This window comes from Sinocyclocheilus grahami, unplaced genomic scaffold (genome assembly GCF_001515645.1).
Source record: "Sinocyclocheilus grahami isolate Dianchi unplaced genomic scaffold, SAMN03320097.WGS_v1.1 scaffold69.1, whole genome shotgun sequence".
Classification (NCBI taxonomy): domain Eukaryota; kingdom Metazoa; phylum Chordata; class Actinopteri; order Cypriniformes; family Cyprinidae; genus Sinocyclocheilus; species Sinocyclocheilus grahami.
Window position 1 is genome coordinate 1,518,463 of NW_015505248.1, and position 20,451 is coordinate 1,538,913.

The window sequence follows — 20,451 nt, forward strand, 5'->3', positions numbered from 1 at the left end:
GCTAAACTTCACAAACTTCAGTGAACGGGCACCGCCGCGCACATGCGCGCCAAACAGACAGAGCTCAATTAAATAGAAGCGCAATAATTCTGATTTAAATATACATTTCGCTGAAATATTTGTTGTTGGACAATAAATGTGATATGTAGAATTTTAAACCTACAAGTAAGTCTATTTTTATGATAGCACTGACTGTAAAGTGACTGTAATGGGGTAATCAATAGCCTAACACAACTGTACTTTTGTTCTCATTTATTTTCATTTTTAGTTTAGTGAATTTAACTTCCGCTTTAAAAGCCTTATTATTGTTTTTAGATTGCAATGTTAGAATGAAATGGGATTTTAACCTTTTTTGCACATAATATAAAGGCATACATGGTTACATTCACTTTATTTGTTTTCATAGCCTTTAATATGTATTGTTTTGTTGGAGAACATTGGGCGGTAAGTGAAATAAATATATATATATATATATATATTAAATACAGATTTTTTTTTAAATACAAAAACGAAAATACCGAGATATAATACCGTATATCGCAAATCGGCCAAAAATTACAGTGATATGAATTTTTTGCCCATATCGCCCAGCCCTTTGTCCAGCTACTCAAAGCAACACGGTTTGGCTAGTGGCACAGTAAATGCATACTTTACAACTATGACTACTTTCGGTGTAGTCAGCGATTGTACCGAGCCCTTAAAGAGTTTAACTGAAATTGATCTGTGAGATCTGCCCGTCTGTGGCTGCTGTTAAAAGTCGCTTGCGTATTCTGGTGGCAACTGACCTGGCCTCACGTGGGCTAGATGTTCATGACATCACGCATGGGTTCAACTATGACTTCCCTCGGAATGTGGAGGAGTATGTGCACCGCATCGGGAGAACAGGCCGAGCAGGGTGAGTGAAGCAGCGAAAGTTGTGACTGTGAAATGACAGATGCAGTAAGAATTGTGAGAATGAAATCATTCACTCTTTATGTAAATGCGTCCATGTCTTTACTCAGGAGGTAACCCTGGTAACGAGAGGACTGGAAAAAAGCTTCTGCGTTGATCACCATCCTGGAGAGATCTGGTCAGGTAAACACACCTGCAGACACCCACTCCTTTCATTATGTTTGTTAAACTCTGCTATGTAAAGAACACAAATCCTCAACCTCTGGCTGACTAGTTAGAAATCTGAAGCTTGTTATAGCAGATTGTGTTTGTAAGCATGCAAGTTACATGTGAACGATATGGAAATAGAGATGTACCGAAATGTCTGTCACCATTTTAGTTCACCCTTTCTTGTTGTGTCTCCTTCTATGTATTGTGTGAACTTCATGGAGAAATCTAGACAAAAAAAGGCTGTAGTAGGGATGCACAATATATCCATGGTCATGTCAGTATCCAAGAGACTTCTTAATGTTATCAATATCAGTCCAAGTTTTCAGATTTATAAAGCCATGCGTAAGCCAGAACCTGCGCAAAATTCCCTTTGTTATTACCCAGTCAGTGGAAAATTGTGCGTACATGAATCTCCACGCCGTCTCCTCCCCGAAATAGCCATTTATAGAGCTTACAATGCCTAGTTTTAATATACATAACGTCATCTGCATATCATTTCCATGTGACACCATGTTTAACGCAGTTAATGGTAGGAATACATTAGGAAAATATGAGATAAGGACTATAAATGCGTTTTGAGTCATCACTATTCTAATTTATGCAATTTGCCTAAAAGGTAAACATATATTTTAGAATGTTTATAGCCTATATTTTTATGGAAAGAGATAGGCTTTATTTTTTTTGCAGTGTAAATAGCTGTCCGAGTCACCGCGTCAATAACAAAACATTTTGAAAATAAAACGCACATTTTACAGTTTCCTTCAAATTCTATCTTTTAAATATGGTGTTTGTCACAATATTGGGAAGAGCACGAAAGGGGGTTATCATGTCGGTGCACGACACCTGTGAACAGAGGTTCTAGAGTACTGTCATCAAACCAGCCAATGGGCTGTTTGATCAACAAGTGCATCCTTATGTCTGTCGTTACCGTCTATGTTCCAAAGCCATCAGACAAAGTCAAGTTCACAAAAATGATCATTATTATTCGCGCAAAAGTATTTTCTCAGAACATGAGTTTTGCTATTTAGAACACAATTTAAAGCGGAATTGTCATGTGCCAAGCAATCCTCGCTTTGATTAAAACATTAAATCGCATACCACAGGAAAATTGTTCGAAAGCAGCACATCCACTGCAGATATTTTTGTAAACTCTGGTATGCTTGAGAATTTCTGTCCAATGAATGGATGACCTTAGCACACGTGTGGTTTTGTTTACAATTTTTGGTTCACTTGCAAAAAGGGCAGTGTAAAAGCAAACCACACCAAACAAAAAAAATCAACATTGTTTTTGGTCCGGACCAAAGCAAGTCAACTAGCGGACTTTCCTGGTGTGAATACACCCTTAGAATCATCCATGATTCAACCAAAATTTCTCAATCTTTACCAGATGTTTCCTAACCAAATGTGTGCTATTTAAGCATTTGTATCTGTTACCAGCAGTGGTACTGATCTTTAATTGTATCTTTCAGGTTGATGTCACTAAATGTGGAGTTCATTCATAAGCTTTTAAAGTGTTGATCCTGTCATTTGGCCTGTGGTGTCCTTGTAATTGACCATATAAATTTTGTTAGGTTTAAGAAACGCTGATTAATTTTGTATGCATGTATTTCTTGAATTGTTTATTTTTCCCCAGTTCGGTATTTTTTTTTTTATATATCTACATTGATGTGAGGTAAAATGCCCCTAACTGTAGATGATGTAACAATCTTGTCCAGTTGAATGCATATCAAATAAAAGCCTATACAACTATCTGGAATATGTGTTATTGAATGGTATTAAGCAATAGTTGACTGCCGTGATGAAAGAACAAAACATGCATAAAAACAGAAAATCAGAATTAACTGAATATAAGAAAATTGTTATTGAGCTGGAATTCAATTTCATTTGCCAGGAAATCACAGCTACTCGGAGAAGCTTGACGTAAGAGATTATGGGATGGAATGAAAAAGTTAGGGAGATGACATTTTCTCAGGTGTTGCACAAAGTCTTCTAAAAGCTGCTGGAAGCAGATGGCCAGCTGACTGTTCTGTTACCAGCAGTGGTACTGATCTTTAATTGTATCTTTCAGGTTGATGTCACTAAATGTGGAGTTCATTCATAAGCTTTTAAAGTGTTGATCCTGTCATTTGGCCTGTGGTGTCCTTGTAATTGACCATATAAATTTTGTTAGGTTTAAGAAACGCTGATTAATTTTGTATGCATGTATTTCTTGAATTGTTTATTTTTCCCCAGTTCGGTATTTTTTTTTTTATATATCTACATTGATGTGAGGTAAAATGCCCCTAACTGTAGATGATGTAACAATCTTGTCCAGTTGAATGCATATCAAATAAAAGCCTATAAAACTATCTGGAATATGTGTTATTGAATGGTATTAAGCAATAGTTGACTGCCGTGATGAAAGAACAAAACATGCATAAAAACAGAAAATCAGAATTAACTGAATATAAGAAAATTGTTATTGAGCTGGAATTCAATTTCATTTGCCAGGAAATCACAGCTACTCGGAGAAGCTTGACGTAAGAGATTATGGGATGGAATGAAAAAGTTAGGGAGATGACATTTTCTCAGGTGTTGCACAAAGTCTTCTAAAAGCTGCTGGAAGCAGATGGCCAGCTGACTGTATGCCACTTGCTGTCGGTTCCCCTTGTAGCACACGCATGGAGAAGGGTGGTCTTTGCATGATAGGAGCAGAATTTGGACATCTTCCTGGATTTGGAGTCGTCCTCTTTGAGCTGTTGAAGAAGATACTTCAGTAGCTTTAGACACTCCTTCCTGTAGAAGTAGAGCAAACAACGAAGCACCATCACAACAGGCCGTTTCTGCACTTAAATTTTACCAGCATCAAAGCTTGGCACAAGAGGAACAGAATAAATACTGACAACATTTATATCCAACGTCCTCACAGCATGTCTTGGAGTGACCGTGCCTTTTCAGAATTTCTTTTTCGACGTGTGAAAAAGAAATTCGCCAGGCATCTGTCTAAAGGACATTTTTCCAAATAAACAACTGTATTTACTTGGTGTTTTCATGTTTTGAAGGGCTACAGTAGCTTAGTTCATAAATATAAAACAAAGCAAACTACTGATAATGATAAACACAGTATACCTTTCGCAACAACTCCATCATGCTCTGCATGTCCCTTTCCCTCATATTTAGACACCAGGTAGAATGGTCGATGCTTCATATTAGCTTTCTCCTTTTTACCAAGCCAGGTTTCTATTTTGAAGCCATCTTTTGTAAAGTCTGGCCAGCTTGCACGATGAACCTTGAGACCAAGAACGAAGTCGATGGAAATAGTCTTTCCATTTTCTTCCATTTTTACTTCCAGCGTCACTGCAGGGCATCTTGGCTTTTTTTTGCTGTATCTTAGTTTTGTCTACAGAATGCAGAAAATATAAATACAGAAATATAGCTGCAAGCAGCAATGACCGAGGTTCAAGCAGTTAAGGCATTTAAGCACATAAGGAAAAAGATTTTGTTAACATGGCTGTAACCACTTAAATCCATGATTAAAAATAGCATTTTGGGCAAATGCTGGTAATTTACCAAAGAAATATGATGATTTTTAACAGTTATGACTGTTATAGCGCCACCTATGGTCAGATCTCTATGAAACTTTGCATGCTTGTTAAATGTCTTCTGTCACATGTTTTCACCAAATGTCGTAAAGTTTTGAGTTTTTGTTTAGGTTTTATAGGCTTTTGGGTATATCTGGCCACACCCCTTTTCTAAATGACCCCGTTATAAGTAACCAAAAGACAAAATTCAACATTGTTTTGATAATTATTGATCTAGAGAGTCCAGAGAATATTACTGCAGTGGTTTGCTCGAGATAGAGCGAAAAACCTAGGACTAGTTCATACGCCAATGTCCTCATAGACCCTTATGGCACATTGGACAAAGACTTTTTTTAAATTTTTTTTTTTTTTTTATTATATTGAACAGTATCAATTTACACACTCAAATGGGGAACAATAACATTGGACAAAGACACTGCATACCAAATTTTTCAAGACGATCGGACCAAAGGTTGCGAGGTTATTGTCATTTTTCTGTTTTTTCCATCTTATAGCACCACCAAGTGGCAGAGCTGCGCGTTTTTTTTTTTTTTTTTACCAAAGATTGAGCTTGTACACATGTGTACCGAGTTTGGTGAAGATATCTCATTCCGTTCAAGAGTTACAGCTAAAATAACATTTGGCTAATGTTAGCATAGACGTTTCTATGCACGCTGTTGCGCACGACAATCGAAATTATATTATTATTGATATTCAGTGTCCAGAGAATATTTCTGCAAAAAAACCTAGGACTAGTTCGCAAAAGTTGGTTTCGGTCATAACTCAATTTTCTGGACAAACTGTGCGTCATAGAGAAAATGTAGGTATTAGGAATTTTTTTGTTCGGGCTGAGGCAAGGATCGCAATGATGTCAAATTTTTGAGTCTACGACAAATGTTGTACGAGCTACGGCCAAAAATGTCTGAAAATTTAGTTTTTTGCGCTGTAGCGTCCCCTATTGACCGATTTGGCTGAGACTTTGATGGGTTCTCCCCAAATTGAGCTCTATCATTTGGCCAAGTTTCAAGTCTCTAGACCTTACGGTTTGGTCTGCACGATCAGTTTTAGGGGAGAATAATAATAAATCCTAACGATTTCAATAGAGTTTCAGCACTACTTGCTTGAACCCCCAATTACAGATATTACTAGAAAGCTAGAAGATAGTTGTAGCCGTAGATGTAGATGTAGGCAAGGATAACCTGTTTTTTTTTTGTGAAGGGTAAAGTTCTGCAGTTGGTGTGTTGTAAATCACAAGTAACCATTTACTGATTCACATTAAACATTCCATATAGTTTTGAAAAAAAAGTTTTCATTTTTCCACTTCTTTTTTCCTCATTCCGTTACACTACGTAAGATTAAATATTATGTTTATGAATATTTCTGTCTTATATATCTATAAATAGATTATTTCTCGGGCTGCAAAGACTAAGCGATAATAATCCGCAATGAAAATTCATAATGGGTTACTTGCAAACGGGGAACTTTCATCAGTGAGGTTACAGTACTGAAAACCTTGTGGGCAGAGGCGTAGCAATAGGGCAGGCAGTTGCCTGCGACCCCGCATTTTGAGGGGGCCCCGACAACTGACCATTTGAACAATTGGAAATGTCATTATTAATATAACATGGAGCAATATATGTGCATCCACCCTAGGGGGCTCCCCTCTCGCGTTACGCTGGATGTGCTTGCTTTTTCCTCGTGATGCGTCGGCCGCCGTTTTCAAACTGGCACAGCGCTTACTCGTGCATTTGCCCATTTAAACATGAAGAGGACTTCTCCGTCTGGCAGCAAGAAGAGGAGGAAAAGAGGAAACATGACCGCGGTAAATGATAGAGATAAGACTGACCAAAGGATATGACAAACAAATGTTTTCGTTGTTCCAGCTTATTGTCGTTAAATTATTTGCATGATGAATTATTTGCCTATAGTGTTTCAGGAATGGCAAATGCGAGTGTAAAACATTACGCTAGTGAATCCGCGCAATTGATCCACGATTGACGGTGATAATAATATCCGTTTCTAATGTCGCCAATAATTAGAAATTTCGGCTGCCAAAAATTAGTTCACCACTCAGGTTTCACTTTCATGGGGTGTGAAGCTCTGCGCATTATCCCGCTCTATGTGTGTGCGCTCCACTCAGCTCCACTCATACGTTCATGCTCTTCGGAACAGCAAAGTCCACTCAAAAATCGAGCTGACAGGAAACATCGATGTAGTACAGTATTGTTTCTGTCTGCAATAGCCCTACTGTGTTGTAACATGGTGTGGTAAATGGGCAACTCTGGTAACGCTGCCCTCTCATTCATTGATCTGCTAACCGTTATGCTCGTGTCCTCTGATGATAATAATAGCTTTCTAGGATTAAACATTATTTGGATAATTGGTAAAAAAAAAAATGAAATCTCTTGATAGCCCTACTGTGTGTTAGACCTACCCGAAAAACTAAAAAGCAATTTATTTCATTTGTAGACCTATCGTGATTTTTTTTATTTGTGCTATCATTAGTAATTTCTTTATTTGTTCTTATTTTATTATTAACTGCTTAGCCTCAGAAGATAGTTGTAGCCGTAGATGTAGATGTAGGCAAGGATAACCTGTTTTTTTTTGTGAAGGGTAAAGTTCTGCAGTTGGTGTGTTGTAAATCACAAGTAACCATTTACTGATTCACATTAAACATTCCATATAGTTTTGAAAAAAAAGTTTTCATTTTTCCACTTCTTTTTTCCTCATTCCGTTACACTACGTAAGATTAAATATTATGTTTATGAATATTTCTGTCTTATATATCTATAAATAGATTATTTCTCGGGCTGCAAAGACTAAGCGATAATAATCCGCAATGAAAATTCATAATGGGTTACTTGCAAACGGGGAACTTTCATCAGTGAGGTTACAGTACTGAAAACCTTGTGGGCAGAGGCGTAGCAATAGGGCAGGCAGTTGCCTGCGACCCCGCATTTTGAGGGGGCCCCGACAACTGACCATTTGAACAATTGGAAATGTCATTATTAATATAACATGGAGCAATATATGTGCATCCACCCTAGGGGGCTCCCCTCTCGCGTTACGCTGGATGTGCTTGCTTTTTCCTCGTGATGCGTCGGCCGCCGTTTTCAAACTGGCACAGCGCTTACTCGTGCATTTGCCCATTTAAACATGAAGAGGACTTCTCCGTCTGGCAGCAAGAAGAGGAGGAAAAGAGGAAACATGACCGCGGTAAATGATAGAGATAAGACTGACCAAAGGATATGACAAACAAATGTTTTCGTTGTTCCAGCTTATTGTCGTTAAATTATTTGCATGATGAATTATTTGCCTATAGTGTTTCAGGAATGGCAAATGCGAGTGTAAAACATTACGCTAGTGAATCCGCGCAATTGATCCACGATTGACGGTGATAATAATATCCGTTTCTAATGTCGCCAATAATTAGAGATGCACTGAAATTTCGGCTGCCAAAAATTAGTTCACCACTCAGGTTTCACTTTCATGGGGTGTGAAGCTCTGCGCATTATCCCGCTCTATGTGTGTGCGCTCCACTCAGCTCCACTCATACGTTCATGCTCTTCGGAACAGCAAAGTCCACTCAAAAATCGAGCTGACAGGAAACATCGATGTAGTACAGTATTGTTTCTGTCTGCAATAGCCCTACTGTGTTGTAACATGGTGTGGTAAATGGGCAACTCTGGTAACGCTGCCCTCTCATTCATTGATCTGCTAACCGTTATGCTCCTGTCCTCTGATGATAATAATAGCTTTCTAGGATTAAACATTATTTGGATAATTGGTAAAAAAAATAAAAAAATCTCTTGATAGCCCTACTGTGTGTTAGACCTACCCGAAAAACTAAAAAGCAATTTATTTCATTTGTAGACCTATCGTGATTTTTTTTATTTGTGCTATCATTAGTAATTTCTTTATATGTTCTTATTTTATTATTAACTGTTTAGCCTCCTTGTCATTTTTTTATTCAATTCAAAGCTTTAAATCAAGCTATCTTGTGCTACTGCAACACAATTACCCCACTGTAAAATCTAAAATACACTGAGTGAGCAAAACTTTGTTTAATTACCATTATAACTAGCTATCTCACAAGGGTTAAATAGAATTGCATTTCTAAAAAGATACATATAGATAAAATACAATTTTCATTGACTAAAACTAGACTAAAATGTCATCAGTTTTCGTCGACTAAAACTAGACGAAAATAGTCATGGATAATTCTGACTAAAATAAGACAAAAATTCTCAGACTTTTAGTTGACTAAAACTTGACTAGACTAAAAAGAGTAAGAACGTGACTAAAACTAATAAAAACTAAAATGACAGCTTCACACAAAGACTAGACTAAAACTAAAATTAAAACAGGCTGCCAAAAACAACACTAGTTGTATGTTGTATAAATATATATCTAGGTAACGAAGATATATTAACAAAATAATCTTTTAGAAGGGCCTGATCTATTAATTTTGCCAGGGGCCCCCACTTCATCTTGGTTCGCCTCTGCTTATGGGCATATTGTTGTTTCAGATGTTTGATAGATTTCTTGTGGTGTTTAATGCGATTATTTCCCCCAACTTGATTTACAATTTACCCTTATATTCTTGTCTGTAATAGTCAAAATTGCCGCTATAGTGTTTTAAAGCCTCGTTCCGACAGGAGATGCAGTTCAAAGTCCAACAAAGAACTGGAGCTAGATCATTTTAAAACGTTCAGGATATTAAAAATTATATTTTAGAAGACTGATTAAAAAGTTTAAGCGTAAATTAAACATGATATATTATGAGATCAGTAAAGGATTTATAACAAAACCAATACATACATGTTTGTTTGGACCTACATGGAAGTTTCTGCACAGCCTCCTTGACGGCATCTCTGAATTCACTCAGCATTTCGCTGGCCTGAATGGTCTTGTCTTCATTTAGGAATCTGTGCAGAGCATGTTTATTCGGATGTCGTTTCAATGCAACACTAAAATGCTCCGGCCAAATCAAACTTTTGAATGTCCACTCGCTCCACAGGAATACTCCGCATCACATCAAATTCATCTGGTTCACAAATCTAAAATGTGACAAAGCGGATGTTAGTTGTTTTAAACTAAAGCTCTTTTATGAGCTTTGGCATGGTGATTAGAAATGTCATAATCCTATATAACATTCCTACATACACGTATCCGAACATGAACATTCTTTTACTTCTACTTTTACTTACTTTATATGTTGTAATTTTGAACAATGATTTATTTAACTCGGTAGTTCAGAGCCGTATCCTGAAAAATAAAAGTGTGCAATGATACAGGCCAGAAAACGCTTGAATTTTCACAAATGCCTGTTTCTAAAGTTCGGTAAAGTTGGAAAGATATTCACAGATTCGACGTTTCCGGATCAATAAATCACGAGCAAAACGTTTTTACTACAGAATTGACGTCTCTTTTCTTTCGTAGTGATGTAGAAAACGAGCTACGAAAGAAAAGAGGTGTCAATTCTGTAGTAAAAATGTTTTGCTCGTGATTTATCGATCCGGAAAAGTCGAATCAGTGAATATCTTTCCAACTTTACCGAACTTGTATCTAATATCACCGAGTATTATCTTTATTTGGACATGCTCTGATGTAAATCAATGTTCTGTTATGAATATTGTGAAGAAAGTGTTTACATGTCCTGGCAATCTGATTAATACAGAATCATGAGTGACGTCACACTGCATCACTTACTTTGACATTTTCATAATAACTTCCAGTTCGTAACCTCTCGATATCTTTACACCAGTTCACGTTTTGTTTCAGGTGTGTAACGACTTTAGCCGTGATGTTATTAACACAACTGGATGCATTAGACCGCTCGCTCTTCTTGATCTTTAATTTGTCAATAGTTGCCATAAGAAGCTTTCCCAGTGTGTCGTCGATGCTTAGCCCTCTCATTGCAGTTGCTTTTTCTGCGCAATTCTTTTGGCGATCAGAGCTGAATGTGGGTAACCAAACCGTTGCTAGTCGCCACTATTTCTTCAATTAAATGGTGAAAAAAAATATGGTCAAAACAATATAAGTCAGTGAGGACCAGTAACTGTTTGGTTACCTACGTTCTTCAAAATGTTTTCTTATGTGTTCAGCAGAAGAAAGAAATGTATATATGTTTAGAACAAATTGAGGCAGAATTTTAATTTGTGTGTTCAGTAAACTCTGTCTTTCTTTATGGGCAATAATGGTGACATGTCTTTGTTCACCCAGGTGACAAAAAGTACACTTCCATAATGTACTTAAAGTGCTCTATTTTCGCGTACTAGTTTTGTACTTAATATATTAATAATTAGTCTTTAGTACTTCTTAAGAAAATCTTAAGTGTACTAAAGCGTGCTATTTTGAGACACCATGTATATCAACTAAAATGTGGTTTTAACATACTATCTCTGTATTTAAAAATGTATTTAGTTACCACTTGTAGTACACTTGAACCTATCTTTGTATGAAAGATGGGTTCAAGTGGTACCTAAATTAATTTTTTTAATAAATCTTTGGCACATTTTAGTTCATATTCATGGTGTCCCAAAATAGCACAGTTGAGTACATTTAGATGTTCTTAAGATTATTTTAAGTACTAAAGAAGAATTTTGAGTATATTAAGTAGTGGGCGAGAATAGAGCACTTTAAGTACATTATGGAAGTGTACTTTTTTTCACCAGGGCAGTACAGTACACACTGATTTGACTTTGAAAAATAAATCTACCCTGAGAAATATTAAGTGGAGTAAAACGTCTCCCCTCTAGTGTTTGTGCAGAACAGGAAAAGCTTTTAAACAGTGAAAAGGGAAAGCTAATATAGGAGTGAGATTTATATTTCAAAGCATCTCAGTGCTATTGTAAACTCTTGTTTAAATCTGTTCTGAAAACGTGGATAATATTTCTTATTAATTAGGCCAGCTATTGACTAATATAATAACAGATCTACTTATATTACTACTACCGATAAGATGCTAATTAATCGTTTTAGAAATGCATCACTTGCGACATCTTGTGGCAATTTATCCAGCACACCAAGGAAACATGTATTTGAGCTGTGTATGCTTTAAATTGTGAATAAATGGACATGAGGGTAAATCTCATTATTTGAAAACTCTTGTGTCTATAAGAAGACTAAGACCTAAGACTACACTGTGTAAAAGACCAAGACTTTGTTCATAAATGGTTTGAAAGATAGCAAATTTTGATCTATTTTGTTTTTAGTCTGTTTTTTTTTGGACTTTGTCATAACTTTAGTTGAAGTCTAAGCTCACAATACAGTACTGAAGATTCTTAAATACAAAGGTAAATGATCAAACACACTGTTTGGGAGTGAAATGAACACACAAACAATTATTATGGTTGAGACATCTTTAATATGACATGAAAGCTTTTATTTTTTTATAATAAGGTGCAGTAGTTAATGCCAATTAAAGTCAACAAGTGCTTGTGCAGGGTTAGCCTACGCCAGTCAAAGTGCTAAACATAAAGCTGTCAGTGCACCAAAGATTGCGTGAGCCCAGACATGGGCTGATTAAGAGCTTCATTTTAGGTTTTCATTGTGTTGCAAAGCTAAACATAAAGGTTCTCAATTTTTTCTAAATAGTGGCATTTAAGTAGCTCACCACCAGTGGATACTGAACACATGGTATTTTGCAAACAAGCACTAAAACAAGCGAAGACAACATTATGAGAACCAGGCTAAAACTGCACTCCAGAGCAGGAGAGGTCAAACCTCTCAAGATTAAAAAAAAAATCACATATGGTTTCAACAGCTATCTTCGAAGAGAAGAGCACAACTATTAAAAACACTATTAAATGAGTTCAATGGTGGGCATTTAAGACTTACAGTACGTCAACATACAAATTAGTGTTATCTAAATGACTGCTTTTGTTAGTAATTTTTTTTCCTTCTGATACTTTTGCGATGCATTGGAACTATTAAGCAGTCTCTGACTATGGAACCTAAGCAGCCAATAGGATAGAAGAGCTGGATGACCTCTGCTTTTCCATATGTGTCTCTGGAGTTGGCAGTCAAACACAACATTCATTTGGCCTTCTGGGCTTTCTGAGCAGATTTGGTGATCTTTCCGCTAGTCTGTGTCTTTTTCTCCACTCCTTTAATCACTCCCACTGCAACGGTCTGACGCATGTCACGCACAGCAAAACGACCTGCAAACCAAAAATAATCCAAGCAGGTCATATGTGTTCATTATCCCTGTCATCCTAAAACTGATTCTGAAAAGAATACCTACTGGAATAGTTGTACTATGGCTTTAATAAGAAAAGTTGGTATGAAATAAAAATGTATCTATTTGTAAAAATCTATGCTTATGATTCATCTGTGCATGTTTAAGTTATTTTTTTAAATCAAAATGTTAACTTGATCTTCCGAAAAGACAGACTTCTCTGTATGTGGACTTCTCCAGACTTCTCCAATCCATTTAATTCGGATGTAAAGAAGAAATAACCCATCACTACGACACTACCTCAGTTTCAATGCAACATTGCAAAAAGGATAGCTAACCCAAAATATGTTTTTGTCCATATGTAACCCTGAACCACAAATCCAGTGATAAGGGTCAATTTAGCAAAATTGAGATTTATACATCAACTGAAGGCTGAATAAATAAGCTTTTCACTGATGTATGGTTTGTTAGTATAGGACAATATTTGGCCGAGATACAACTATTTGAAAATATGTAATCTGAGGGTACAAAAAAAATCGAAATATTGAGAAAATCGCCTTTAAAGTTGTCCAAATTAAGTTCTTAGCAATGCATATTGCTAATCAAAAATTAAGTTTTGATATATTTATGGTAGGACATTTACAAAATATCTTCATGGAACATGATCTTTACTTAAAATCCTAATGATTTTTGGCATAAAACAAAAATCGATAATTTTGACCCATACAATGTTTTTTTGGCTATTGCTACAAATATACCCCAGCGATTTAAGACTGGTTTTGTAGTCCAGGGTCACATATAATGAAATTGAATGGGGTCCAAGTTTTAATGGGTTCCAAAATTGGTTTGGAAGTAAATGATAGAATCCGAATAAAACATCAGTTATCAACTTGGTATCATTAAATCAGTGATCAATTTTTTTTCTTCATTTTAATTGTTTGGTATTGATTTCAGAAATATGTAAAAGAGGAATGATACTCTTATCAAGAGGAAAAAATACATATATAATGAATTTAACCAGTTACCTTAACTTGAATTTTTTAAAAATCAGCAATGAAGGGATGAATCAGCTCTTGGGATGGGATGTTGCAATAGCACCTACCCAGAGGAGGATACTCTGAAAAGCTCTCCACACACATGGGCTTCCCAGGGATCATGTCGACGATGGCCGCATCTCCTGACTTGAGGCTCTTGGGGTTGTCCTCAAGCTTTTTCCCAGAACGACGATCGATCTTCTCCTTCAGCTCTGCAAACTTGCAAGCGATGTGTGCAGTGTGGCAATCCAGAACAGGGGCGTAGCCAGCGCTGATTTGCCCTGGGTGGTTCAAGATGATCACCTGATGGGAAAGAATGAATCTTGTAATGACTGCGCAGGTTTGTTGAAGTGAGTAGTGAGAATTGAAGTTAATTTAGCTCACTTGAGCAGTGAAGATGGCGGCCTCTTGGGGTGGGTCGTTTTTGCTGTCTCCAGCGACGTTGCCACGGCGGATGTCCTTGACAGAGACATTTTTTACATTAAAGCCAACGTTGTCCCCGGGCAAGGCCTCAGAAAGAGCCTCGTGATGCATTTCCACAGACTTGACTTCAGTTGTCACGTTGACAGGGGCAAAGGTCACCACCATACCTGGCTTCAAAATTCCAGTCTCCACACGGCCCACAGGGACAGTTCCAATACCTAGTGAATACAATGCATTTAATTCAGCTCTGCTCTATCTTTTAACTTAAAACTATGGCAAAAACAGGTAAAATGTATTCTATTTGTAGACCATCTGCAATATAGTTTGCTTGTATGAATTCAAACCGCCAATCTTGTAGACGTCCTGAAGAGGCAGGCGGGGGGCTTTGTCAGTTGGACGTGTTGGAGGCTGAATGGCATCCAGAGCCTCCAATAGGGGGGTCCCAGATCCATTTCCCTCTTTCCGGGTAATCTTCCAACCCTTGAACCAAGTCATCTAAAGTAAAGACAAAGAAACCTAATGAAGATGCTGGTTGGAACCAATCTGCTGGGATGCCATTTTGCACAAATATAAATTATTCATTTTCACTGAAGAATTTTGTAACGCTCCATACTGGCACATGGAAACGTATAGGGCTGCATGATGCATTTCCACAGACTTGACTTCAGTTGTCACGTTGACAGGGGCAAAGGTCACCACCATACCTGGCTTCAAAATTCCAGTCTCCACACGGCCCACAGGGACAGTTCCAATACCTAGTGAATACAATGCATTTAATTCAGCTCTGCTTTATCTTTTAACTTAAATCTAAGGCAAAAACAGGTAAAATGTATTCTATTTGTAGACCATCTGCAATATAGTTTGCTTGTATAAATTCAAACCGCCAATCTTGTAGACGTCCTGAAGAGGCAGGCGGAGCGCTTTGTCAGTTGGACGTGTTGGAGGCTGAATGGCATCCAGAGCCTCCAATAGGGTGGTCCCAGATCCATTTCCCTCTTTCCGGGTAATCTTCCAACCCTTGAACCAAGTCATCTAAAGTAAAGACAAAGAAACCTAATGAAGATGCTGGTTGGAACCAATCTGCTGGGATGCCATTTTGCACAAATATAAATTATTCATTTTCACTGAAGAATTTTGTAACGCTCCATACTGGCACATGGAAACGTATAGGGCTGCATGATTTGGGGGAAAAAAATCTAATTGTGATTTTTCTGATTAAAGTTGCAACTGCAATTTAAAATGTGTTTTTTTTTAGTGCTTTCAAAATTAGCACATTCATTTTTAATTCATTTTTTTCAGTTACGCGTTAAAAATATTTAACACAGGGGTGGAGCTACAACTGCTGCTTCTATCTCTTTTTTCTTGACAAGAATTGCGTTTATTTAGATGCAGAACATCTTTATGGCCACATCAAATGGGAGACTTTTCAGACACGCACTCCAACTTCACCTTAGTGTCAGGCACTTGTCAAATGAGCGCGGAAAAGGTACAGGTGATAAGGGAGCTTCAGTAGAACAACAGTGATCTGCGGTCAGATGAGATGTTGTCAGGCCATATGTCAGTAAATACGACTGTCCTGTCAGCTGTTATACTGTGTTTCATATTAAAGTGCAAATGAAACTACGAGCATGCAGTGTCGTAGTTATATTGTCAGTTAAGTAATGAAGTTACCAAAAAGACGATAAAAGCTGCCTTAAAATGGTGCATATATGTAAATATTTGTTAAATATGAGTCACATTTAAGAACATGTCTTTGAAATTCAGTGGTTTCAAAACTGTCCTGGAGCAGCCCAGCACTGTCTCCATCATCTAACACACCCGATTCAACTTATCAGCTCATTAGTAGAGACTTTAAGACCTGTAGCATGCTAGAAAAGGTAAAGAGTTGTGAGAAAATATTTTTTTAGTGCTGTCAAAATTAGCACATTCATTTTTAATTCATTTTTTTCAGTGACGCACATATGAGTCACATTTAAGAACATGTCTTTGAAATTCAGTGGTTTCAAAACTGTCCTGGAGCAGCCCAGCACTGTCTCCATCATCTAACACACCCGATTCAACTTGTCAGCTCATTAGTAGAGACTTTAAGACCTGTAGCATGCTAGAAAAGGTAAAGAGTTGTGAGAAAATACGATGCGTGTCAGATCCATGTCATGTTCAGCAGCGGCAGCTCTTAAAGCAGCCAAAATAACCTAATAACCAGCTGCTGTGATGACTGTTAATCAAAGAACAAAAGAAAAAAAGAGGAAATCAATAACTTTTGTAGCTTTAAGGATTCGTCTATATTTAATTTAGAATTTAGTGTTTGATAACTTTATTCAATTCATGTATATTTCCTACTTGCTGAAGGGCACAGGTAAATATGACATTAATTGTAATGGGTTTATGTTAAGATTATTTTAAGTTCACTTAAATTAGAAGTTGTTTTTGAACAAGTCTTAAGTCTACTAAATGTTTAAATACATAGCTCTTAATTATACTGTAATGTTGAATGGCTAGTCAATAGTTAAATATTAGGAAAAAGAAAACAATTTCCTAGAGACATCAGTAGTATTCGTATCAGTGATATTCCCCTTCAGTCATAAAAAAAGATGCCATTAAACAAATATTAAAAATGTACTGTCTTTATGTTGTTTCTACATTAATTTGAAGATTGAATGTGAAATTATTGCAATCTAAAAGTATATTTAAAAGCTGTATATTTAAAAAAAATGTTAGGTGGAATTAATTGCAATTAATTTCAGAAATAAATGTGCTATCAATTTGTTATTTTTTTAATCAATTGACAGCACTAGTTTTTTAAGCTCCAAGTTTGCTGTAACATTACAATACTAGTGTTCATGGCTGTTTTCATTTCACAATTTTCAAACAAGCTTTTATTTTGGTGGAAAACCACAGGAAGCCCTTAAATCTTCTCTTCTGTTGTCAACAGATGGTTCATACAATTTTGGGAAGATGATTAGTGCATGTTGTGTTCCCAAATACAACCTAAACAGCATTTGTGTGGAGCAAAATTCACTGCAAACCAAACCACTGAGACACTAAGAACACTGAATCATGATGAACTGCATGTGTGTAAATGAACACAGTGCTGCATTTCACTCTGAAACACGCAGTGCATATATTGATTTAAATAAAACATTCCTTTTTGATTTGATAATTGCACTAAGCCATATCACAATTTCTGTTATATTTTCATTAATCGTGTAGCCTTAATGGAAACAATACTTTATTTCCCCTGTCATACTTACATTGGGACTGGCCTCAAGCATGTTATCTCCATTCCAGCCAGAGATGGGCACGAATGCTACTGTGTCAGGATTATAGCCAATCTTCTTGATGTAGGTGCTGACTTCCTTCACAATTTCCTCATAACGCTTCTGGCTGTAACTGGGTTCAGTGGAATCCATCTTGTTGACACCCACAATCAGCTGCTTTACACCCAATGTGTAGGCCAGAAGAGCATGCTCTCTGGTCTGACCGTTCTTCGAGATTCCAGCTTCAAACTCTCCGACACCTGCTGCTACAATCAGCACGGCGCAATCCGCCTGAGGTTCAGAAAAAAAACGTAAGGAATTCTTAATTTTTTTCTAAATAGCAGCTACTCAAATATATTTGTGTGCCTGTTAAGTTCCTAACCTGTGAGGTTCCAGTGATCATGTTTTTGATGAAGTCCCTGTGTCCTGGAGCATCAATGATGGTGACATAATATTTGCTGGTCTCAAACTTCCACAGGGAGATGTCAATGGTGATTCCTCTCTCTCTTTCTGCTTTAAGCTTGTCCAGCACCCAGGCGTACTTGAAAGAGCCTTTTCCCATCTAGGAGTGAGACACATATACATTCTATTATATAACCAGCTTGAAATAGTTTGTAATCATATATTAATTTAAATGTCGCCAATATCTCCATCATACCTCTGCAGCCTCTTTCTCAAACTTCTCAATTGTTCGCTTGTCAATCCCACCACACTTGTAGATGAGGTGGCCAGTCGTGGTGGACTTTCCGGAGTCCACATGGCCGATGACCACAATGTTGATGTGGAGCTTCTCCTTTCCCATGGCCGATTGCTTTATTTAAAGTGCCAATGTAACTGTAAAGCTTTACACAGACACCAACAGTCACTGTGCAAATTCTATAAAAGACAAATTACGTTAAACACATGTTCCCTTGCTAGAGGATGCTTTTTATCTAATTTTAAACCCACTAATTCCAGGATCTTAAGAAGTGGCCATTTAAACACAAGCACTGTTCGTCAGTAGATCCGATGATATAGTACCGGAATAGTACACTTCCAAATGAAAATTCTTGCATGTATTCACACCCATGTCTCCCCAAACCCGTATGACTTTTATTCTATGGAATATTATAGGAGAAATTTGAAGAATATTTTGGCCATTCTTTTCCACTGAATGAAAATTAATGGCTCAGGATGTAAGGCCTCAAAAAGGATGTAAAATCATATTGGACAAGAACGACCAGCACATTCTTCAAAAGTTCTCCTTTTGTGTTCTGCTAAAGAAAGTAAACCACGCAGGAAATCTGCTTAAACAATGACAGAAATCTAATTTTTTGGGAGTAATTCTCTCAGAATGACCTATGCAAATACTAGCTGAGCAATGTCTATGGCTCCGTGTGACTGCAGATTTTAAATGTCTCATCATTTGTTTATCACTCAGTGAACACCCAAAGAAATGCAGACAAAGAAATTTGTTTAACAAATATGGTATTCACTATGCCATCTTTTTTTCAACCTTCAGACCAGCAGTAAAGTTTATCCTTTCGGGCTGTTAAGGCTTCTAGTTCTGCCAATAAACTAGCAATGCTTTAACAGACTGGGCATGCCTTTCTTCATGCTTGGTACATCTTTGTCCTGCAGACCTCCATTTTGTAAAGATTTGCCTATTGATTTAAAAGACTGGCAGCCATTTGTGAGCCCTCATGTATCCAATATTTTCAAAAGAGAAACAATAAAGATATTGCAACAGCTGGTTAAGCTAGAATTCATATTCCATTCTAAGCTAGTGCATTAAGATTTGGCTGCATCATGAACCCAATGTCTATGATTATTGTATCAGCATCATTTTCAATGAGCTGTAAGGTGTACAAATGAGTAATTCCTCAGGGACAGAATTCAAAGACGTTCCTTAAAGCAAGAGCCGGACTGCCATTGGTGTAAGGAAGCTAATTCCCAGCTTAACCTGAGAGGTCAACAGAAGGGCTATTCTTGTTAAGGGTACCTACCTAACACAGACGCATTCTTTAAAAGGGCTCTACATTATTCCTGTGTCGCATCAGCCTCACATGACTTCAGAAAGCTATTCCTTTCGGTGTTAATTTGCTCAAAAACACTGCAATATTAGTCGTCTAGAATAGATCAGCAGGCGACGGAGGTCTTTCAGATGTCTAGGGGATTTAATAGTGCAATCCCTTCCCCTGCAGCTGCCGCCATGTTCTCCCATTCCCAGACTCTCTAGCGCAATGTCGAATACAAACATCAGTAAGGTCTTACAAGCGACAACTATTTAGAAAACATAAATATCGACAGAAGATCTTCATTTCTAATTACAGACTCGTTTGCTGGGTTTATTTTCGGAATACGCAGCTAAAGATGCGTGTGAATGTGCGGAACTGTACCTGCGCGTGTGCTCGGGATACTGGACCGGTGCTGAAGAGGCTGAGCGCGGCGCGTCTGATCTTCTTATAATACAGCCCGACGAACGCGACTGTGCATGCGCAGACGAGCGCGACATTGCTGCCTACATCAGTCACTGAGGATGCTTGAGGTCAGACGACTATTATTAAGAAACAGCTCAATAAAATGTAGAATTGACGGACGGGAAAGGAAATATGAGTTTACTCTGCGAACGCATGTGCTTTAAACCAACGTGTCAGGTGCACACAACCTGCTGCTGCTGCTGCGATGGTTTCAAAGGTGACGCAATTAATTATTCGACGAAAATGTTGGTCTCAAGCAGAATTTAAAATATAAGAGGTTCCAGCAGAATTTATAAATAAATAAATGCACGTCAAGAAAATAAATGACTGATAATTTTATTCGATATTTGACAGGCGTTGATGCATGTTTTGTAGCATCTTGGCATTGACAGATTTTGCAACATTTTATTTGATTTATTCATTTTGTTTCACTTA

The 20,451-nt window shown here is 37.3% G+C and overlaps 1 protein-coding gene and 1 pseudogene across 2 annotated transcripts; both read right to left on the reverse strand.

Annotated features, from left to right (window-relative positions):
* Positions 1-3,537: 3,537 nt before the first annotated feature.
* LOC107585358 (cyclic GMP-AMP synthase-like) lies at positions 3,538-10,580 on the reverse strand (annotated as a pseudogene).
* A 1,430-nt stretch (positions 10,581-12,010) lies between these two features.
* Positions 12,011-20,167, reverse strand: LOC107585334 (elongation factor 1-alpha 1-like). Of its 2 annotated transcripts, none has more exons than XM_016272333.1 (9): positions 19,936-20,167; positions 18,216-18,433; positions 17,940-18,119; positions 17,552-17,848; positions 15,182-15,332; positions 14,949-15,055; positions 14,262-14,411; positions 13,946-14,180; positions 12,011-12,826 (listed from the first exon to the last, which is right to left on the reverse strand). In XM_016272333.1, exons 2-9 carry the CDS (start codon positions 18,357-18,359, stop codon positions 12,702-12,704), a joined length of 1,389 nt encoding a protein of 462 aa, XP_016127819.1. In that variant the 5' UTR covers positions 18,360-18,433; positions 19,936-20,167; the 3' UTR covers positions 12,011-12,701. The 2 variants fall into 2 exon arrangements, with proteins under 2 accessions (XP_016127819.1, XP_016127818.1); XM_016272332.1 differs by having other exon boundaries at positions 18,216-18,399; positions 19,936-20,166.
* Positions 20,168-20,451: the final 284 nt, after the last annotated feature.